At 40.8% G+C, this 23,423-nt stretch overlaps 1 protein-coding gene across 2 annotated transcripts in view; it reads right to left on the bottom strand.

Annotated features, from left to right (window-relative positions):
* The window catches only part of SLC27A2 (solute carrier family 27 member 2), a 54,441-nt gene extending 32,103 nt beyond the window's left edge, over nt 1-22,338 (bottom strand). Inside the window, exons 1-3 of one of the 2 annotated variants that reach the window (XM_060169084.1) lie at nt 21,861-22,338; nt 5,058-5,267; nt 1,291-1,449 (exon numbers count right to left, since the gene is read on the bottom strand). In XM_060169084.1, coding sequence (XP_060025067.1) covers nt 1,291-1,449; nt 5,058-5,267; nt 21,861-22,338 — 847 coding nt within the window. The remainder of the gene's footprint in view (nt 1-1,290; nt 1,450-5,057; nt 5,268-21,860) is intronic. The other variant, XM_060169091.1, reaches the window with a different exon arrangement.
* Between the last annotated feature and the right edge of the window lie 1,085 nt (nt 22,339-23,423).

Below are 23,423 nucleotides of genomic sequence, written 5' to 3'. Positions count from 1 at the left end.
TTCAAAACAGTAAGAGAATAAACCTGTGTTGTTCTAAACCACTAGGTTTGTGGTAATTTATTACAGTAGCAATAGGAAACTAATACAATGGGTAAAAACAATATATCTATCATATCCAATCTAACGATAGGTATGAAATGTAGTAAAGTGAAATTTAAAAATGTCACAAATATTTTTCACGTTATTAGTTTATTTCTACTCCTAAATATACAAAAGTCCAATATTTTAGGAGAAATTTTTAAAAATACTATATTTTCTTTTTTAGCATATATCAGTTGTGCTTAAGCAAATGTGTGAGTGATTGATTTGTACCTACGAGAGCTTCAGAGTCACCCTGTTCTTGAAGGGCCCAACAATATGATCAGACCCAGGCATTCCTTGCTGATTTGGAGACTAGTACTGATGCTGGGCTAAGTGTTTTATAGCTGATCAATAAGTTGATGAGGGAAAGGAGCAGAGGCTTGGAGAATCATATGTGTATTTGTATATGCATATGCATATATGCTACTATATACAATAAATAATTATTTAAAATAAAATGTCACATGGCAGAAAAAATTAAGGTTTTTAGCTTAGTTAGAAACTTAGACGTGGTTTCCTAGAAGAGGTGGATATTGGACTGAGACTTTATATACACAAAGGGCAGAAATCCTACTGACAGGAGAAAGGATGGCAATTCTAATTTAAATGGTAAAGTTTCAGAAGTAGAGAGAAGAGATGGAAAGCTACGTATTCTGACCAGAGCTGAGGACCTGCAGAAGTAGGGAAGAATAAAGTAGAATGGGACAACTGAATGAGAAGTTTAAATCAGATGCTAATGGAGATTAATATGCAGATTTCTGAAGACAGAAATGACATAGGAGAATTATTTATGGAATCAAAGGATCAAGTACCTTAACCTGGATAAAGACTTAAAATATTTTAAAGAAGTTTCCTCTTTGATATACTGAACAATTATAGCATTATATTACTAGACAAGCAGGCATGAGAAAATATAAATTCTTTTTATTTATTTATTTATTTTGCCACATGGGATCTTAGTTCCCCAACCAGGGATTGAACCCAGGCCCTTGGCATTGAAAGCATGGAGTCCTAACCAGTGGACAACCAGGGAATTCCCTATAAATTCTTTTGGATGCTTGCTATTGTGAGCCAAACAAGCTAGTTATCAACATGGAATTAAACACCGTTCTGGGCACACAGGAAAGTAGCAGATTTTGTATTACTTTTCCTTATGAGCACATTGAATGTGTACTGGGCTCCAACACCTTGTTGAGAGAAAAAGCTTACCAGTCAGGATACATCCATGTAAGCCAACCAAAAGCGCAGCACTGTGGTACAAGGGTAGGGTGGTATAGACTACGTCATTCTCCGTTATCCCGCTGGTAGCAGCAAGGTTGGCTCCATACCAAGTGCGAAGATGATTGATCATTGCAGCTTTCGGGAGACCTTTGTAAACACAAGAGAAGCCATGAGTGAACCAAGAGTGGTCATTCACAGACATGTGGTCTGGGAGAGAGATGTGGCTTAGGAAGATTCATCAGCTGGTGATTAGAGGATTGCATTCAGTTACACCAGAAGTTGGCAATTTTTTTCTGTAAAGAACCAGATGGTAAATGTTTTAGGCTTTGCAGGGTCATAGTCTCTATTGCAACTACTCAACTCTGCTATTATAGCTGAAAGCAGCCACACACAAAAAGGAACAAACTTGGCTCTGTTGCCATAAAACTTTATTTACAAAACAGGTGGCGGGGCTGTTTGTGGCCCACAGGCCATAGTTTGCTGATCTCTGAGTTAGATGGTTATTACAGTAGTAAGTTGAGAAAAAAGGAAAGAATGTCTATTGAATTTCTGCTCTGGTCTACCACCTTGCAAGGTATAGTTGATCCTTGAACAACAGGGGTTTGAATGGCTCGGGGCCACTTATATGAGGATTTTTTCAATAGTAAATATATCCATGGTTGATTGAATCCATGAACGAAAAATTGCAGATACCTAGGAACCTATATGGAGGGCCTTCTATAAGGTATATGCATATCTTCAACTGTGTGGAGGGTCAGTACCCCTAACCTGCACATTGTTCAAGTGTCAACTGTATTTTCAAAATTTCATTTAATTCTCATAATTAATAAGTAGAATTATATTCTCTAATTTGCAGATGAGAAAGCTGAGATTCAGAAAGAGTAAATAGCCTATCCATCCTATCTCCTTCCTTCATAACCACTTTTATGAATTTCTTATGTACTGTTCTAGAGTTTCTTTATACAAATATAAGCTCATTTACTCATATGTTCTTGCCCTTTCCCCCATTTTAAAAAAAGCACACTTTTCTGCACTTGTCCCTGCTCCACTTAATGTATTCTGGAGTTCTGTCCATATTTGTATGTAGAACTTTCCCCTATTTTTTCATTCATTTACTCTCACTCTCAGCTGCATCAAGTCCTTTGTGTGTGTGTTATAACTTATTCATATTATTTTGCGATTTCAAATGACGCTGCAGTGAATAACCTGGTCCACATGGCACTGTGCACTATGAATGATGCTCCATCTGTAGGATAACTTTGCTGGTGTGAGACTGCTAGGTCAAAAGATATGTCTTTGTAATTTTGATAGACACTGCCACATTGCCTGTTATAAGGGCTGTCCCCATTTACTCTCCCATCAGTAATACCTGAGTGCACCTGTTTCCTCATAGCCCTTCCAAAGTATCCTTTCAAATGTTGGGATTTTTGCCAATCTAAAAGGTGAAAAATGGTATCTCAGTGTAGTTTTATTACACTAAGTACATTTGCATTTTCTTAACTATAATTTATATAAGTTTTTTGTAAGACTCAATTAAAAGAGTATGCTTATATTGTTTCCCATGGGAGTCAGTTCAGTTGGGAAAGGCATGAAGTCATTACCAAGGGGCTGGGGCTAGAGTTTAAGACCTGAGTGGGTAAACTGGCTTTGGGAAGAGGAAGGCAATTCTCTGTAGATTCAGATGCTTCAATATTTGATGGTACCTTAGCTGGATATTGCCTGAATAAAAGTAATTTGTTATAAGGCAAAGCAGTATGGCTGGCAAACTACCATCATCATAAACACAATTCACAATTCATGGTCTTTGTTGAAACAGAAGAAAGCATCAATAAATCAATTGTATTCACCTTGGAAAAAAATTGTCCAGATAGTAAAAGCTCTGAATTATATTTTAAAAAAAGAACAAAAAGAAATGCACATCCTTTGCTGGTTTGAAGTACTTTCAGAAACTTTCCTATGTAAAATTTTTAATGAAGAAATAAGAATATCTGGTAACTATTATATAATTTTGTGCTACTGACTGCCTTTGAGGAACAAGGAAAACATTTTGTTCTCTGATTGCTTACATGAATTCTTTTAATTAATGTTTGGAAGAGTAAGTAAACAAATATTTTATTCAGAGAGAAGAAGAAAAGTAACATAAACATCAACCCAATTATATTCCAATTAAATCTAAATTCTGAATTATAGGATTAAAGACGGCTTATTCTCGTTTTCCCCTAAAATGGGTTTTATATTTGATGTCAAAACCTGCAATTGTGAAGAAATGTCTTAATACTATATACTTACCTACGTAGTATTAAGACTAGAACACCCAGTCACTAACTAAAAGGGCTTGTTTTATCTCAATTATTTCCCAAACCAAAGTTTTCAGTTTAGTTTTACCATTCTATTAAAAATGAAGGTAAAATTTCCATATATTAACGTAGTGTCTGGATGTAGTGGAAGCATTTGGTTAACTGTGTCATCCTACCATTCTGTTGGCATGGCGATGTATAACTTTTGACAAAACAGTGACAGACATTATGCTCTGGGAATCAGCTTTAATAGGTCATCCCCAGCCACCCCTCCTCATGAGGCTCAAAGGAACCCTTATCTATTGGTTGGCCAAAAAGTCCGTTCAGGTTTTCTGTACGGTCTTAACAGAATTTTACAAGGAGAATGCATGTTTGTATTACCTGCTTAAGTTAAAATTTTAACCAAAAGAGGTAAATGATTCACATAGTCAACTTCCCAATATTAATAATTAGCATGCTGGGGCTAGCTTCCTGCCCTCCTCTTAAATATATCACTCAGGCTTCATTTGATTACGTTTTGGTAACATTTCCCCTGGCCTAGAATAGGCAGACACCAAATAGCTATTAAATGGATGGACTAGGAGGTGTTCTGGCAGAGTGGTCAGTTGCATGAGCTGTCAGCCTACCAAGGTGAATCCTGACACTTCTACTTCTGATCTTGGAAAGTTCTTAACCTCTCTAAGCATCAGTTTCTGAATCTGTAAAATAGGAATAAGAGTAGTACCCACCTGCAATTGTGGGTGGGAGTGGTGGGAGAATTGTATGAACAAATGCCGTAAAGCTCCTAAAAGAGCACCTAGTACATCCTACCTTTAATATTGCCTGTTCCATGTAGCAGGGTTCCAGCAACACCGATAATTGGCAGTGTTTTCTCTTAGTGGCTTACAAAATAGTGGTGCAGCTTACACTGAAGGTGTAAAGCATCCTAGATTTGATGAAATACATTATTTTAGGCCCTCAGCTAAGAGCCATCCTACACCCACAGCACCAACAGCTCCAAGTCAGTCTTGCTTGGAAAGATAGTGGTCCAAATATTTGTATAAATATAACCCCATTATTGTTCTGCAGTCTTCTTTGGTGGTCCATTTATAATTGGTTATACATTATATATGGACTCTGGATATAATATAATCAAAATGTAGCAATCATTAAAAAAATTCCAACAACCTATTCAGTGCCAAATCTTATCCATCATCAAAACTATTTTTGTAGTTCTTGGTTAACCTCTTTATCTGTTCTATACACCAAGTAGGGGGAGGTGTGCATAGCTTAGAGAAACCCAAATGGTTTCATATGCTATGAAACAAGATCAGTTCCCACAGGCAAAGAGCTAAATCCCCTGAAGTATTAGTTATCTGATTAGTTTTGCCGAAGAAAGAGAGCATTTGAAAATCTAACCTAACATTTAACACTTTCAGGATAGGTCCATTTCTTGGAGAATCCTCTCTTTATTTTTACCTGTGGTTCCGGAAGTATAAATGTATAAGGCAGGAGTGGAAAAGGTCACTTCCGACCTCCAGGACTCTGGGATGGATTCAGTTGACATTTCATCCACTTTGTCTAAGAAAGAGTCGACCCCATCGGTGTTAGAACTTCTGCTCACGTAATAGATGGCCACACCATCTTTTTTCAGGCTTGGCAGCACCTCTTCAACAGCTTCTTGTAGTTCTTAATTTAATGAGACAAAAAATCCAAACAAACTAAATTAGTTCATTCAAGTCTATTAGTGCAATAAATTTTGCAGTGATTTTGTTTTCCCTAAACTTTGCTAAAACGTGTAGATATAGTGATACTTAGAGTTATGCATTTTTAACATGGAATTTACCAAATTTGAAAATATCCCAAGATCCCAATATTTGAGGGGAGGTTGGATTTTAATGGTTTCATAAGCAGCAGATGGTTGGCTGAAGTCTGTATTTTACATGGCAAGTGCAAACAAATGGACATATGGGTAAAAACCAAGATTATGTAAGTGTATGACTTTTATGCATATCTGATATATATATATAGTTATTCCTAATATGTGCCCCACAGGACCAGTGATAAAAAAAAAAGAAAATTTTAAGGAAAAAGAGAAATGAAAGCAGGGGAGCCATGCTACTAACAAAGATGATAGAAGCTAACTTTATATAACACATTTTTTTACATATCAGCAACAAGTAGTTCTACTAGGAAGGTTCAGCTGATCTGGGACATAAGCTCCAAATCTCACAAGCACATTCTCTGGCCTAAGAAAAAATGGATCGATTAGCATGTTTTTCAAACTATGGGTCATAATACAGCAGTGGATTGTTAAAATCATTTAAAGTGACCATTATTCTAAAAAATAAAATAGAATGAAATAGAAATTTTCAGAGCATATCACACACAGGAAGAGGTTTTTTTTTAAGTTTCGTTTCAGCTATGTGAGTGTGTGTGTGCTGAGTCACACAAAAGTATAGTTTTTACAGTGGGTCAAGGTCAAAACATTTTTTTTTTTTTTTTTGCTGTACACGGGCCTCTCACTGTTGTGGCCTCTCCCGTTGCGGAGCACAAGCTCCGGACGCGCAGGCTCAGCGGCCATGGCTTACGGGCCCAGCCGCTTCGCGGCATGTGGGATCTTCCTGGACTGGGGCACGAACCTGCATCCCCTGCATCGGCAGGCGGACTCTCAACCACTGCGCCACCAGGGAAGCCGTAGGTCAAAAAATTTAAAAGGCATTCATGTAATATGCAAACCACATTTCAGGTTTGCTACTTGGATTTTTGTGTCGCTAAACCATAAGATGAGATGGTCTTTAAGCTTATTTGTCTTGAATGGTGATAACTGAAGTGAATAGGCCTATCCTTAATAGGAAGGAGACTCAATATCCCAGGGAATTACCTTAGGGAGGCTAAACCTGATTCATCTTATATGCTTTGTTTTTCACATGTTTATGTATGATGTCTCCATCAAGACGTGAGATATCATCTCGATAGATGCATTTAAAAAGTTTTAAAACTTTTTAACCAAAACAATCATACACCTGACAAATATAAATCAAATAGTACAAAAGAGTTTATAATGAAAATCAACAGGCCCTTATCTCACAAATAAACCTGCTGCCTAGAGGCAATGACTTTCAAGTTTTTTTAGTTGTTTCTTCTAGCAATCACTTCTCCATCACCAAATTATGTGCTTTTCCTGCTCCCTCTTGACTTATCATTTTTGATCCCCATCCCCCTTGTCCACCCCCAACAGTTATTATCTTCACTTTATCGTCTGGGTTAACGGTATTTACATCTATTCTGAGACTATAATTTTGTCTTCCTAGCTTTGTCTGTGTGTTGGCTCTAGAAGCTCTAGAACCAATCATCAGGATTGACAAGATTATGACAATGTAATTATTTGTAAATATGACTGCAGAGCAAAGTAACACACAATAATCATCTTTCCCTTCTTGAACAGTATTCTCCTGCAGTTTCTATTGGCCATCATTCCTTAATGTACTTCGCCTCAGTTCTTTTTTTAAAAAAAAATAAACAAATTTATGTATTTGTTTATTATCTTTGGCTGCATTGGGTCTTTGTTGCTGCGCACGGGCTTTCTCTAGTTGCGGAGAGCAGGGGTTACTCTTCATTGCGGTGCATGGGCTTCTCATTGCGGTGGCTTCTCTTGTGGTGGAGCTCGGGCACTAGGCACACGGGCTTCCGTAGTTGTGGCACGTGGACTCACTACTTGTGGTTCGCGGGCTCTAGAGCACAGGCTCAGTAGTTGTGGCTCATGGGCTTAGTTGCTCCACGGCATGTGGGATCTTCCCGGACCAGTGCTCGAACCTGTGTCCCCTTCATTGGCAGGCAGGTTCTTTTTTTTTTTTTGAATTTTATTATTTTTTTTATACAGCAGGTTCTTATTAGTCATCCATTTTATACACATCAGTGTATACATGTCAATCCCAATCGCCCAGTTCATCACACCACCACCACCCCATCCCCCTGTGGCTTTCTTTGCTTGGTGTCCCTACGTTTGTTCTCTACATCTGTGTCTCAATTTCTGCCCTGCAAACCAGTTCATCTGTACCATTTTTCTAGGTTCCACATATATGCATTAATATACGATATTTGTTTTTCTCTTTCTGACTTACTTCACTCTGTATGACAGTCTCTAGATCCATCCACGTCTCCACAAATGACCCAATTTCATTCCTTTCTATGGCTGAGTAATGTTCCATTGTATATATGTACCACATCTTCTTTATCCATTCGTCTGTCAATGGGCATTTAGGTTGCTTCCATGACCTGGCTATTGTAAATAGTGCTGCAATGAACATTGGGGTGCATGGGTCTTTTTGAATTGTGGTTTTCTCTGGGTGTATGCCCAGTAGTGGGATTGATGGATCATATGGTAATTCTATTTTTAGTTTTTTAAGGAACCTCCATACTGTTCTCCATAGTGGTTGTATCAGTTTACATTCCCACCAACAGTGCAAGAGGGTTCCCTTTTCTCCACACCCTCTCCAGCATTTGTTGTTTGTAGATTTTCTGATGAAGCCCATTCTAACTGGTGTGAGGTGATACCTCATTGTAGTTTTGATTTGCATTTCTCTAATAATTAGTGATGTTGAGCAGCTTTTCAGGTGCTTCTTGGCCATCTGTATGTCTTCTTTGGAGAAATGTCTATTTACGTCTCTGCCCATTTTTGGATTGGGTTGTTTTTGTAATATTGAGCTGCATGAGCTGTTTATATATTTTGGAGATTAATCCTTTGTCCGTTGATTCGTTTGCAAATATTTTCTCCCATTCTGAGGGTTGTCTTTTCGTCTTGTTTATGGTTTCCTTTGCTATGCAAAAGCTTTTAAGTTTTATTGGGTCCCATTTGTTTATTTTTGTTTTTTATTTCCATTACTCTAGGAGATGGATCAAAAAAGATTTTGCTGTGATTATGTCAAAGAGTGTTCTTCCTATGTTTTCCTCTAAGAGTTTTATAGTGTCCGGTCTTACATTTAGGTCTTTAATCCATTTTGAGTTTATTTTTGTGTATGGTGTTAAGGAGTGTTCTCATTTCATTCTTTTACGTGTAGCTGTCCAGTTTCCCAGCACCACTTATTGAAGAGACTGTCTTTATTCCATTTTATATCCTTGCCTCCTTTGTCATAGATTAGTTGACCATAGGTGCTTGGGTTTACCTCTGGGCTTTCTATCTTGTTCCATTGATCTATGTTTCTGTATTTGTGCCAGTACCATATTGTCTTGATTACTGTAGCTTTGTAGTATAGTATGAAGTCAGGGAGTCTGATTCCTCCAGCTCTGTTTATTTTACCTCAAGACTGCTTTGGCTATTTGGGGTGTTTTGTGTCTCCATACAAATTTTAAGATTTTTTTCTGTTCTAGTTCCATAAAAAGTGCCATTGATAATTTGATAGGGATTGCATTGAATCTGTAGATTGCTTTGGGTAGTATAGTCATTTTCACAATATTGATTCTTCCAATCCAAGAGCATGGTATATCTCTCCATCTGTTGGTATCATATTTAATTTCTTTCATCAGTGTCTTATAGTTTTCTGCATACAGGTCTTTTATTTCCCTACGTAGGTTTATTCCTAGATATTTTATTCTTCTTGTTGCAATGGTAAATGGGAGTGTTTTCTTAATTTCTCTTTCAGAATTTTCATCATTAGTGTATAGGAATGCAAGAGATTTCTGTGCTTTAATTTTGTATCCTGCAATTTTACCAAATTCATTGATTAGCTCTAGTAGTTTTTTGGTGGCATCTTTAGGATTCTCTATGTATAGTATCATGTCATCTGCTAACAATGACAGTTTTACTTCTTCTTTTCCAATTTGTATTCCTTTTATTTCTTCTTCTTCTCTGATTGCTGTGGCTATGACTTCCAAAACTATGTTGAATAATAGTGGTGAGAGTGGACATCCTTGTCTTGTTCCTGATCTGAGAGGAAATGCTTTCAGTTTTTCACCATTGAGAATGACGTTTGCTGTGGATTTGTCGTAGATGGCCTTTATTATGTTGAGGTAGGTTCCCTCTATGCCCACTTGCTGGAGAGTTTTTATCATAAAGGGGTGTTGAATTTGGTCAAAAGCTTTTTCTGCATCTATTGAGATGATCATATGGTTTTTATTCTTCAATTTGTTAATATGGTGTATCACATTGACTGATTTGTGTATACTGAAGAGTCCGTGCATTTCTGGGATAAAACCCACTTGATCATGGTGTATGATCCTTTTAATGTGTTGTTGGATTCTGTTTGCTAGTATTTTGTTGAGGATTTTTGCATCTATATTCATCAGTGATACTGGTCTGTAATTTTCTTTTTTTTTTTAGAATCTTTGTCTGGTTTTGGTATCAGGGTGATCGTGGCCTCATAGAATGAGTTTGGGAGTGTTCCTTCCTCTGCAACTTTTTGGAAGAGTTTGAGAAGGATGGGGTTAGCTCTTCTCCAAATGTTTGATAGAATTTGCCTGTGAACCCATCTTGTCCTGGACTTTTGTTTGTTGGAAGATTTCTAATCACAGTTTCAATTTCATTACTTGTGATTTGTCTGTTCATATTTTCTATTTCTTCCTGGTTCAGTCTTGGAAGGTTATACCTTTGTAAGAATTTGTCCATTTCTTCCAGGTCGTCCATTTTATTGGCATAGAGTTGCTTGTAGTAGTCTCTTAGGATGCTTTGTATTTCTGTGGTGTCTGTTGTAACTTCTCCTTTTTCATTTCTAATTTTATTGATTTGAGTCCTCTCCCTCTTTTTCTTGATGAGTCTGGCTAATGGTTTATCAATTTTGTTTATCTTCTCATAGAACCAGCTTTTAGTTTTATTGATCTTTGCTATTGTTTTCTTTGTTTCTATTTCATTTATTTCTGCTCTGATATTTATGATTTCTTTCCTTCTGCTAACTTTGGGTTTTGTTTGTTCTTCTTTCTCTAGCTCCTTTAGGTGTAAGGTTATATTGTTTATTTGAGATTTTTTCTTGTTTCTTGAGGTAGGCTTGTATAGCTATAAACTTCCCTCTTTGAACTGCTTTTGCTGCATCCCATAGGTTTTGGATTGTTGTGTTTTCATTGTCATTTTTCGCTAGGTAGTTTTTGATTTCCTCTTTTATTTCTTCCGTGATCTCTTGGTTATTTTAGTAACGTAGTGTTTAGCCTCCATGTATTTGTGTTTTTTACGTTTTTTCCCCGTAATTCATTTCTACTCTCATAGCATTGTGGCCAGAAACGGTGCTTGATATGATTTCAATTTTCTTAAATTTACTGAGGCTTAATTTGTGACCCAAGATGTGATCTATCTTGGAGAATGTTCCATGCGCACTTGAGAAGGAAGTGTAATCTGCTGTTTTTTGATGGAATGTCCTATAAATATCAATTAAATCTATCTGACCTATTGTGTTATTTAAAGCTTCTGTTTCCTTATTTATTTTCATTTTGGATGATCTGTCCATTGGTGTAAGTGAGGTTTAAAGTCCTCCACTATTATTCTGTTACTATCCATTTCCTTTTTTACAGCTGTTAGCAGTTGCCTTATGTATTGAGGTGCTCCCATGTTGGGTGCATATATGTTTATAATTGTTATATCTACTTCTTGGATTGATCCCTTGATCATAATGTAGTGTCCTTCCTTGTCTCTTGTAACAGTCTTTATTTTCAAGTCTATTTTTTCTGATATGAGTATTGCTGCTCCAGGTTTCTTTTGATTTCCTTTTGCATGGAATGTCTTTTTCCATCCCCTCACTTTCAGTCTGTATGTGTTCCTAGATCTGAAGTGAGTCTCTTGTAGACAGCATATAAATGGGTCTTGTTTTTGTATCCATTCAGCAAGCCTGTGTCTTTTGGTTGGAGCATTTAATACATTCATATTTAAAGTAATTATTGATAAGTATGTTCCTATGCCCATTTTCTTAATTGTTTTGGGTTTGTTTTTGTAGGTCCTTTTCTTCTCTTGTGTTTCTCACTTACAGAAGTTCCTTTAGCATTTTCTGTAGAGCTGGATTGGTGGTGCTGAATTCTCTTTGCTCTTGCTTGTCTGTAAAGCTTTTGATTTCTCCATTGAATCTGAATGAGATCCTTGCTGGCTAGAGTAATCTTGGTTGTAGGTTCTTCCCTTTCATCACTTTAAGTATATCATGCCACTCCCTTGTGGCTTGTGGAGTTTCTGTTGAGACATCAGCTGTTAACCTTATGGGAGTTCCCTTGTGTGTTATTTGCCGTTTTTTCCTTGCTGCTTTCAATAATTTTTCTTTGTCTTTAATTTTTGCCAGTTTGATTACTATGTGTCTCAGTGTGTTTCTCCTTGGGTTTGTCCTGTACAGGGCTTGCTGCGCTTCCTGCACTTGGGTGGCTATTTCCTTTCCCATGTTAGGGAAGTTTTCGACTGTAATCTCTGCAAATATTTTCTCAGGTCCTTTCTCCTTCTGGGACCCCTATAATGTGAATGTTGTTGCATTTAATGTTGTCCCAGAGGTCTCTTAGGCTCTCTCATTTCTTTTCATTCTTTTTTCTTTATTCTGTTCCGCAGCAGTGAATTCCACCATTCTGTCTTCTAGGTCACTTATACGTTCTTCTGCCTCAGTTATTCTGCTATTGATTCCTTGTAGTGTAGTTTTCATTTCAGTTATTGTATTGTTCATCTCTGTTTGTTTGTTCTTTAATTCTTCTAGGTCTATGTTAAACATTTCTTGCATCTTCTCAATCTTTGCCTCCATTTTTTCCCGAGGTCCTGGATCATCTTCACTATCATTATTCTGAATTCTTTTTCTGGAAGGTTGCCTGTCTCCACTTTATTTAGTTGTTTTTCTGGGGTTTTATCTTGTTCCTTCATCTGGTACATAGCCCTCTGCATTTTCATCTTGTCTGTCTTTCTGTGAATGTGGTTTTTGTTCCACAAGCTGCAGGATTGTCCACCTACCTTCTTTTAGAGTTCAAAAGTTCTGGAAGCTGGTAGTCCAAGATCAGGGTACCACAAGGGTCAGGTTCTGGTGAGAGCTCTCTTCCTGGTGTACAGATAACCATCTTCTTGCTGTGTCCTTATATGGTGGAGAGAGTGGCAGGCGGGTTCTTAACCACTGCGCTACCAGGGAAGTCCCTATGTCAATTTATTTTCAACCTCCATCAGATCAGCTTCTCCCTTTTGTTGCTCTTCTCTCCTAACTCTTCTCTCCTCTTGTATTTTGACTCCTCTGTAGTTCTTCAGTATTTTGAGAAGATCATCAAAAATATTACTGTTGTAAAAACAGTAACTGGAGTGCTAATGTCCCTTGCCAATGCCTTGGTTCAGACCCTCATTATTTCCTAGCTAGATCATTGCAGTTGCCTCCTGACCGATCTCCTTGCCTCTAACCTCTCCCTGCTTCCAGTATCAGTGACTGCACTCCCCAACTTCCTGTTCCTGCCCTGTTTAAAATCCTTCAATGGCTTCCTTTGTGACAGAAGCCACTCTCTATGCAGTGTTTGAGGTCCTGAGGTCCTTCACAGTCTATGGCCCCCTCCCCGACTTTTCTGATGTCATCTCCTTCTATCTACCTCTTGTCCCCTTTCCTCTAACCACACTGATCTATGGGAAGTGAGTGTACCCATAATTCTCACATCTTACTGTCTTTGTCCAGGTGATTTCATCTGCCCAGAATGCCCTCCAGTTCCCGGTCACTGTGAAAACTCCTGCTCATCCTTCAAGACTCAGCCTCTTTGTACTTAGCTCTATAGCCCTCCCACAGGAGCTTGCATATACTTCTATCACATGTGTTTAGTACGTAGTGTCACACGCTTCAGTTCTTTTTCTCCTCTATTTGACAGTGAAAATTTTGAGGTTAAGGGATTATAATATAATCATCTTGGCAACCCCTCCACCACTAGATAAGTTCCCAATAAATGTTTACAGTTGAAAGAATCTGCACAAAGTATTGTATTAGTCAATGTGGAAGAGACAGAGGAATAAGCTAAAGCTGTTGATTTTAAAGGATTTAGATATTGCAATACTGTGAGTTGATAAACCTCTCATAAATTAAAATGCAAAATTAAATCATTTTTGTGATGGGGTATGCCTTGCATACAAGTAAGGGACTACAAAAACAAATTAAAAATAAAAAAAACTTCTGTTGCTACTTAAAGAATTAAGAAATCTTTCTCCCTCTCTCCCTTCACCTGAGACTGAGGCTACTGAGTTAAATCATTCATAAGTTACCCGGATTATTTCTCACTCCTTCCCTCTCTCTTTCCCAACATTTATTCAACATCTATTTAAAGACTGTTCCCTATGTGCATGGTTCTAAGCACTGGATACAGCAGTGAGTAAACCAGATACTGTCCCTGTTTTCATAGAGCCCAGATCTAGTGGGGGAAGAAACAGACAAAGAAATAATCCATTAAAATAAGGTGTCATAGTTGTCACAGGAGGGGAGGGAGGTGGTGTTTTGGAAGCATAGGGGAGGGGCACAAAGACAACCCATAGGAAGTGTTATCTAAACTGAGATCTGAAGCGTGAGCAGGAGTTGGCAAGATGAAGATCCACTGAGAGCAACTGAGCCTGTTTGTAGCTGAGGGGACAGCTTATGCAAAGACCCAGATGCAAACAGCATGGTGCCAAAGTAGCTAAAAGAGAATAAAGCTGACTGGAGTGTAGAATGGGAGGGAAAGAAGGTTGGGAGAAGAAACTGGGATGTAGATTGGGACCAGGTTCCTGGCTTAGGTCAGGTAAATGGGTTGGAGGGGGCAAGACCAGAGGTAGGGAGACCATTTGGTAGAGCAAGCTTGTTTGCATTAAGGTAGCAGCAGAGGGTAGAGAGAAGTAGATGCATTTTAAAGATGTTTGGGAGGTAGAATAGACTAGATTTGGTAACACTCTTGATGAAAGAAAAATTATAGGTCAAAAGGGACTTTAATTTTTTCTGTAATTTTTTAAAAGAAAATTTACTCAGGTATTAGTGATATAGCAAAAATTAATAATAGTAATAGTAAAAGTAAAAGGAGATGTAATTAAGCAGGTATCACGCTTGATCACAGTTCAAGCAATTTGGCAAATTGTATCCTCTACTTCCCTCATGTTCCTACCTGGCCTTCTGCAGGCTTTTGGTTTGTGAGCCCTGACCTTTCTTAGAGGTCAGCTTATGTGAAGGAAAGGCCATTGCCCCTGCCCAACACAATTTCCCTACATGGCTTCTGGGCTGTCGGTGCAGAATTTGCATTTGGACATTGACTCGAGGTTCCAGTGGCTCGCCAGCCATGTCAGGGCATACCTCATATGTCCTATGGTAGCAGCCTTTCTTCCCTTAAACTAAAGATGCTAATATTTATATAAACATATCTATACACACACATATAAACTGAAATTTGAAGGGAAATTCTGGATGTGAATGCAACTCATTAACTCTGTATTTGATATTTAGTGTCTTTTCTAAACATGATTGGGCCCCATGTTTTCTGCTTCACACGTGTATTTTTTTTTGTAATTCTTACTGTAAAGTCTGCTTACTTAAGATAAAAGTGGCAATCAACAGGGACATGTAAGATCAAATAAATCTACTTGTTGCAGGTTGAGCTCCCTGGGACTCTGAGATTTGTGTGTAGGAGTGCTCTCGGGAATGACACCTGTGGGGTTGCACGGGAAGTAGATTGGATAGAGGGAGAACTTGCACTGTGATGCAGTCACACAGTGGCCTCCCTCAATTGATCCTACAGGGACTCTGGGCCCAGAATGGCCCTTCAGGTTGTCCCAAATGAAGTGAAGTGGATTCTACCTCCGTGCCTACCCACTAACCAGTCACTGGATGCAGATTAGGGGTGGTAGTGCTTGACCTTGGGCAAAGCAGCTTTCTTCAACCAAGGGCAAGCCCTGGAAAGGCTCTTAGCTGACAGCTGTCAGCTACCAATGCTTTCAGCAGCTGAGGAATGAGTACCTCAGTCCTGGAGTGGGGATTTGGGCAGCATATCACAGCATCCACCACAACTTGCATTCTTAGTGATAAAAGATTTACAAATTTCATTTGTGGAGAAAGATTTGTATAGTAGCTTTACATACATCACCTTGCGTAATTTTCACAATGACCCTGTGTTATAGGTGATGGTAACCCTGTTTTTACAAACGAGGACAGAAGCTCAGTGAGTCTATGTATGGAAGGTTATATACAAAATGAAAAGAATTATACCAGGCTTCTAGGGGTCCCACCTCCTTGTACTAGACATTCAAGTTCAAGTTTTGGTAAAGTGCCTTGATGTTTCGTAAGACACTGTCTACTTGACATGCTCAGTGCTGGTTAAAGCATGTGGATCTGCCTTTACATAGTAATATGGATAATCCCTCATTCATTTTTTGATGAAGAGCATAACCTTAAGCTTTATGAAAAGTAGGATTCAAGGAAAGTTGCCTAAAGGGTGCAGAGTGGATCTGTCACTTCTTCATTAGTCTAGGCTGAAATTATGGATGGCAATAGAACCTCAGAGAAAGCAGTACACCTTTGGATGATGGAAAATCGACTGATCATGAAATCACTGCTCCCCCTTAAAATTCATTTTGTTAAAAAGAAAAGAAAAGAAATCAGGGTAGCATAGGAATTTTCCTCCCTCACCCATAACCTTGTTTTTTAAGAAGGGGAAGAAGAGAAATTTCTGAGTACACAGGCCCATTCCTAGAAAGCAGAGGGAGAGGACAGGTGGTGAGCTGAATCAGTCTTCATCATCAAAGTGGCAAGATGCTACTGGCTAAACCTGCTGCTTTTTGATAGGAAAAGCATTCAGTCTAGCAGCTTGTTCTGCTATTAGATTGCCTCACTGAATGGGTAACTGACCAAGTTAGTTAAATAAAACACCCCAGGAATGTTTACTAATAAAGTAAGATCTGAAAAGAAGGCAATGAAAGGAAATGGGTTTTGATCAGAATTTCAGGATGATGTGAAATGGTTGGTGGATGAACAAATCAGAACTGAAGACTTATCTTTTCTTCACTCAGAAAGGCAACTGAAACAAACTGGTTCTAACACAGCCCTTAGAGACTGAAAATAGTTTTAAAAATACCATTTGTAACTGTGATTTTGCATTTCTATCCCTGGCAGTTTGGAATGATAGTAATTAATAACCTAGTGTCTAGTCTTTACCTCAACAAGATGTGCTAGAACACCCTTCAAATAGAGGCATGCACACCCTCCTCTTCCCCACAACACAAAGCACCCTGAGGTCAGAAAGATGTTTAATCAAGGTTAAGTCCCACTAGGAGTAAGCAGATTTTTAACAGGGAGGTACATACTCATCTCCTATTTATATAATTATATAATTTCTTAATATTATTTTTCATTTCTCTCAGTTAAAGTGTCTTGTGTTCTAAATAGCCCTGGAATCAAGGGTAACGGCTCGTCATGAGGTTACCAGGTCATTCCAGGCCTTACATAATAATAATCATTTGCTATCCATAAGCAACCAAGTCACCTGTCTACTAGTTGTGTACTTCCCTCTTTCTCAGAGGCTGTGGGAGGGTCCTTTTCAAACACTGGCCGATTACAGTCCTTATGCAGAGTAATTCAAACGCTATCCTTCTTCGGATTCAATAACATAAACAGCTGATTTAGAGTTAATTTTGTTTTTACCTCTTCACTCCCTTCTTGTTTCTAAACAAGAAAATAAACTGATAACCATTCCCAAATATGCCAGCAATGTGCTCCTTTGTTTTTGAATGGAGATGTACAACCATCCCCCTTGCCACCTTTAGCAGGGCAAGAAGAAAAATTTTAGAGAACATCTTTAAGCTAGCTCTCTCTTCAGAGCTTGGGTTACTTGGCTGGGATCCTAGCTCTTGAATATACTCCTCATTGGATGTCTGGGTTTCTGTCCTCTACCATCCTAGACACAGACTCTCCCCAGCCCATCCTGTGCTCATCACCAGCTCCCTCTCTGGCAATGAGTCCCAGAGAGAGCACCTCTCTCTTGTAGCCCTCTGTCAAAAGTAAACTGGGAGGTAAAACAAGTCTGTGGTAAGGAGAGGCTGGGCCTGGAGGAGATTGGGTCTAAATGGATTTTCTCAGATTAGGATATATTTTATTTTTTTTAACATCATTTTTCATGCCGTCATGCCCATCCCAATAGTTCTTAGACTTTGGAGAAGAAAGCCTGTTACAGCCAGCCAAAATGATGGAACTCATTAATGCCACAAACATTTACTTATTAGGGCATTATTCAAAGATATATGAGAAAACTGTAAGCCGTTGAGACAAAGTGCATTGAAGCAACACATCTAAGTTACTCCTTGGGCAGCCCAGAAAGAGGAATGGAGACAGGATATCTCTATGCCCTGATCCTTGAATAAGTTTACACTAGAAAATTATCTCATTGCATGGAAGTGAGGCCACTGCTGTTGGCCATTCCTTGGGTTCTCTGAGTCCCTATTTTCTCTACAGTAGAGTCTCTTCAGTAAACAGCTTAAAAATGACTATTATTTAAGTCCAGCCTGCTGTTGTCCTTACATAGTAAAACTCTTTCATGAAGCATCTCACTGGTGTTGGGGACCTGATGAAAACTGCCTCTGGGCTTCTCTTGCCTAGACTTCCCCCTCTACAAGTGCACTTGCCCAGCTCTGTTGTCAGTGTCCCCGAGAAGCCTTCACCCTCTGCTGTTTTTCCTCCACAGCACTCGGTAGCTCTCCCAGCATACTTATCACATTCTCCTGGGCATCACAATCATTTGTGTATATGTGGCTTAGTTCTTCTACTGGACTGTAAGATCCTTGAACTAATTCAGCTTCTCTCCCCATCCCACCATGGCAACTAGCTTGTACCTTGCGGGGACTCTCTAAATATTTCTTGATGTGATATCAAAATTGTTGTGCCATCTGCTTTTCTCCATCTAACCTCAGAAGTTTGTTTGATGAGAGTTCTCCTTGGTCCTGACACTAGTTTTAGAATGTTCTCCTGTTTTGGAACTTTCAATGATGCAACACTTTTGAAAGCTATTGGAAGCATTTTATCTTATCACATTGTTTAAAGGAGGTCCAATTTTACTTTTCACAACCCTGAAAAACCAGGTCAAAGATAATCTGGAATATTTTATAACCTCTCTGGATCTCAGTCTTGAAAGACATAGTGTCTTAGTTACTAAAGCCTTGTACAAGAGTAGTGCCAGCACTGGGGGAGCTGTGTATGATTATGTTGAGCCGTGCAATGCAGACCTGGCCAGTGAGCTGATGAATGAGTTATTTTTCCAGTAGAAGAGATAGCTTAGCGACAATCTTAATGCTAGCATAAATGGAAACAAAGCAACTATTTTGGGGGCCCTTTTGGGTGTTTAAAAAATTTTTTTTTTTACGAAACATCCTATGTTGTATGAAATTAAATATGGCTTGCTGTTTTACCCATATTCTATGTTTGGGAAGTTGCTTGAAAAACTACTGGCCCAACAAATTGGTTTCTATCAACTACAACATTATGTGGGTTTCAATAGCTGAAGGCAATTTTTCCATGTGATTACATACACCGTACCCTTCTATGGAGAAGGTTCCTGAAATGTACCACAGAGAGAAAATTATATTCTCTGGGAGATGGGTGGTTCTGTTTGATTCAGGGAAGTGTTTGTGAGTCTTTGGTTTTCTCTAAGTATAGTAAGTTCTGATGAAAAATTGGGTACTGAAATGCCTGATAAGGTTGAGCCCTGTTAAACTTTGTGAAGAGTCCCCCAAATTCATGACAAGTGGATCAGTCTTCATCATAAATACCACTGTGCCGGTCCTTTATCTACACTCCAGACTTTGACAGCTGAAACTCAAGAGCTCTTACTAGCCCATGAACCCTGAGGCTGAAATTCGAAGTAAAGAATCAAACCCTGTTGAACTGTCACCCCTCCAACATTTCTAAATCTTTTCATCTTTCTCTACCATGTTCAGATGGTGTAATAGAATATAAAAAGTGTCCTAGAAGTGAGAAGAAAATTGGGTTCTGTCCTCAGCTCTCTCTGACCCTAGGGAATTGATACCACCCCTCTGGGCCTTTGTTCATTCAACTATTAAACAAGTGGGAACTAGACTGATTGTTTCTCAAAGCCTAGTCCTTAGATGATTTGCTTCAAAATCATCTAGGGGTGGCATGGGGCTTGCTATAAAAATACACTTTCCTGGGCCCCACTACAGTCCTGCGAATCAGTGTTTTTGGGGGATGAGGCTCCCGAATCCTTTTTTTTTTTAAATAAGCTTCCCAGGTGATTCTTACGCTCATTAAAGTGACTCTTCTAAACTTTTTATTGCAGTATAACACACTCGTTAAGAGTTGGAGGATTATAAAATTAGAATATCTCTTAAGATTCTTTCCAACTTTAAAGAATTCTAAGAATCAGTCCATTCAACACATTTACGCATGGGCACATTTATTAACAAGCATGCAACTTTGGACTCTGTTACCCCCTTTGCAGATCAGAGTTGCAGATCAGAGTGTAATTCTGCATGCTGTGTAATGGTCTCTCAGTGATTTGGAAAAACAGAATGTTTTTCAAATGTGTGGCCTCTCTCAAAGGTCAGTTTACTGTAGAGAGTGCCGTAGGTCCACCGGAAAGTCTGTTCAAATTTGATCTGAATGTCAGAATTTCATTATACTTTCCATGTACACTGACCAAAGCATAATACTCAATGACAGAAGACTGTTGCCTGGGCGGGAAAGGAGATATCTGGCTGTATTTCTGATTTGATTACAGAACCAAACTCTATTATAGTCATTTAAATCCAAGCTTCTTTGTCAATAAAACTCCCAGTCTTTGACCTCCCTCACAGAGGGCCTGGGATAATATGCAGGTAAAAAGTATTTAAATTCCTCCTGAAGTGGTACACAGATCACTGTGCTAATGACTTTCCTCTGAATCAACTGGTAAAGTAATAGGCTTAAGAGTCTTCCAGTTACTAAATAGTGAAGTTGTCTCTTTTCCCAGGCAACTAGAAATTGTTGGGAATTTTCTAGGAAAAGCCATCCCCTTCAAATAATGTGGCTGCCTTTAAAATTATCCCCCTGCTTTTAAACTTTTATACAAAGCCTTCATTTTTTTTGGATTGTTTATTTCATGCCCTATGAAACAGGTGTGTAAGCTTCCTGGTTTCCCACAAGTGAATAGACATCTCATCTTTGTGTGATACTAGGTGAACTCCTTAGCTTGCTTCAGTTTCCTCAGCTATGAAATGAAGGGGGAGAGCAGATGGATGCTTACTCTCTTCCAGCTCTAACACTTTCCATTCATGTAGAGGAAGGTAGCGTAATGTAGGGAAAGTCATGGGCTTTGAAACTGGACAGACTTAGGTCGGAATTTTAAGTTTCCTCAGTTGTACGGCAGGGGGTAATGATATGTTAGTTCTCAGGGTTATAAAAGCATGTGGGATAGGGCTTGGCACAGAAAGACATTCCAGAAAGGTGAGGCTTCCTGGCTCCCTATTCCTCCATGGCTTTTCGCCTGCACCTGGTTAGGCCTCCTCTTACTGATAGAGTGAGAAGCAACCCCCTGGTCCTTATTCAAGTGCAGGGACAAGATTTCTGGGAAGGGAAACCCAGCAGTCCTGTGGGTAACAGGTTCTTGGTTTCTTCCTGAACTGGGGACCACTGGGGCATGAAGTTACCATTTTGGGTCTGGTTGAAATGTGGCAGGAGGTAACTACAGAACCAAAGGTCACTGTTGCTATAGATGTAATGGGGGCTCACCAGAGCCCGCAGCAGGTAACGAAAGTCTTCTCCCTGGGGAGTAGGTGGGGTCACCTTCTCTCTGCCGTGAGAATCCAGGGAGGCTAACAGCATTTGAGAGTTGGAAGCAGCCTTGAAGACCATTAGAGAGGAGGAAACCAAGATACAGGGAGGGAAAGTGACTTTCCCATGATCACACAGCCAATCAAGCAGCAGAGGTGAGAACAGTGTCTCTGGATCCTCCGGAATTCACACTCATGACCCTCTTCATTTCAACGCAGATGTTGTCAGCCCTGGTTAAGAGCTTAGATTCTGGAGGTAGATAGATCTGGTTAACCTCCTCCTCTCAATTCTGTTATCTGGGGCATAAGGCTCCACCTCTCTGGCCTGAGCGGTCTCAACTATAAAGTCAACCCTACCCGTGTGCGCATTCACAGCAACACTGTATGTGTAAGTGCTTAACAAAGCGTCTGGCACAGTCAGCTTCCACGACAGAAGGTTCTAATGATCATTAATTGGCGTTTTCAGGAAGGGCTGCCATCCCTTCCCTCTACACCTGCAGTTCCGAGCCGAACCCCACCCTCTCCTAACCCCTACGCCGCCACGCTGCAGCGGGCTCGTCAAGGCGCGGAGGAGCCCGGTGCCAGGGCGTGGCGGTCCCCAGGCTCACCTGGCGAGGCCAGGAGCACCTTCGCCCCGCAGCACTGGAAGCAGTGCAGCAGGGACTTGCCGCGGATGTTACAGTTGAGGCACGCCATGGCACAGCCCAGCTTGGCCAGCCCCAGCCACAGCCATACGTAGGCCGGTTCGTTGCCCAGGAATATCGCCACGCACTCTCCCTGCCGGAGGCCGAGGCGGTCGCGCAGCGCCCTCGCCACTTGGTTGCTGCGTCGGTCCACCTGCACGTAGCTGAGCGTCTGGTCGCGGAAGATCAGGAACGGCTTGTGCGGGCTCTGGTGTGCTCTCTCCAGAAAGGCGTGGAGGATGGTGCGCACCGGCCGGCGCTGCCCATAGCTGCGCACCTGCCGGGCCATCCTGGCCAACCGCAGGAAGTAGCTCACGTCCTGGAAGAAGTAGGGGGAGCAGAGGTTCACCAGTAGCGGCAGTAGCAGCACCCCCGCCAGGACCGCGTAGATGACGGGCAGCATGACGGCGGCCGGGGCCCCAGGTCCCTCGAGGGCAGAGGGCGCGCTTCGGGCGTGCAGCACGGCGTCGGGGCGGGCTCTGGGCGGACGACTGGCGGGCGGCACAGGGGCGCTCTGCGAGGCGGGGGCGACGGCGGAGCGCCTGGGCTGCCGGCACCGTTGCGCGCTCTCGGGCAGGTGGAGCGGTGTCTGGGCTGCCTGGGTTTCGGGGCACGACCGGCCGGCTGAGCCCGCCCCCTCGTCGGGGTGCAGCCACCTGCGTGCCAGGCCCGCCCCTGCGGTCCTCCCAAGGCGGGGAAGGCGGATCTGCGGCTCACTGGGGCCTCGGGGCCGCCTCTCCGCCCGAGTCTGGAGGTCTGGGGGCAAGGCTGGACTCCCCCGTGGTGTGATCTTATCAAAATGGTGACCGTAAGACACCTTAGAAGACGCTGAGAAGATTGGAGGAGATAATGCAGGCGCAGGGCTAGTGTTATTCATTGCTGCCCGAATAGAGTGCCTTATAGAGACTACAGATTGTTAATATCAATAGAGAACCTTCTAAGTGGGAGACAGCCCTATTAGCGGGCACCAGGTACCACTGCCAAATCAGAATTCCATCTCTCCTTCCCGGTCCTGGGGGCATTCCGCCTACTCTCTGTTTCTCACATTTGCTTTCCGACACCCTGCACCCCGCCGGACCCCGCCCAACCCCCAGGCTAATTGCCAGGAGGGCTCTTGTGACAAAGAATTCAGGGGTGAACAAAAGCGCCTGCGATTGCCGCCTCCCGCTCATCCCAGCCCCTGGGCAGTGAGTGAGGATGGGACGCTCCAATCCGAGACGTCCCTTCGGCCCAGCTAGCCCAGATTAAGCTTGAGGTAGCGCCACACTGCCACATGAAACCAAGTTCCGGTGAGGTTTTGATTAGTTATAGTACGTTGTTCTTTAAGTGATCTCCCCTTCCCCCCTCCTTGTATGTTGAAAATTCTCAAGTATTGTCAGTCCAGTTCAATTCAATTTACTAAGTGGCTCCGTGAGAAACTAGCACCAGAGGAAATTAAGTAAAAGTTATTGGCATTTCTCAGAAGCCATTTCTTTTTCTTTTTTTAAA

Source organism: Lagenorhynchus albirostris, chromosome 1 (genome assembly GCF_949774975.1).
Source record: "Lagenorhynchus albirostris chromosome 1, mLagAlb1.1, whole genome shotgun sequence".
Classification (NCBI taxonomy): Eukaryota; Metazoa; Chordata; class Mammalia; order Artiodactyla; family Delphinidae; genus Lagenorhynchus; species Lagenorhynchus albirostris.
This window is presented reverse-complemented; position numbering and strand designations above follow the sequence as displayed.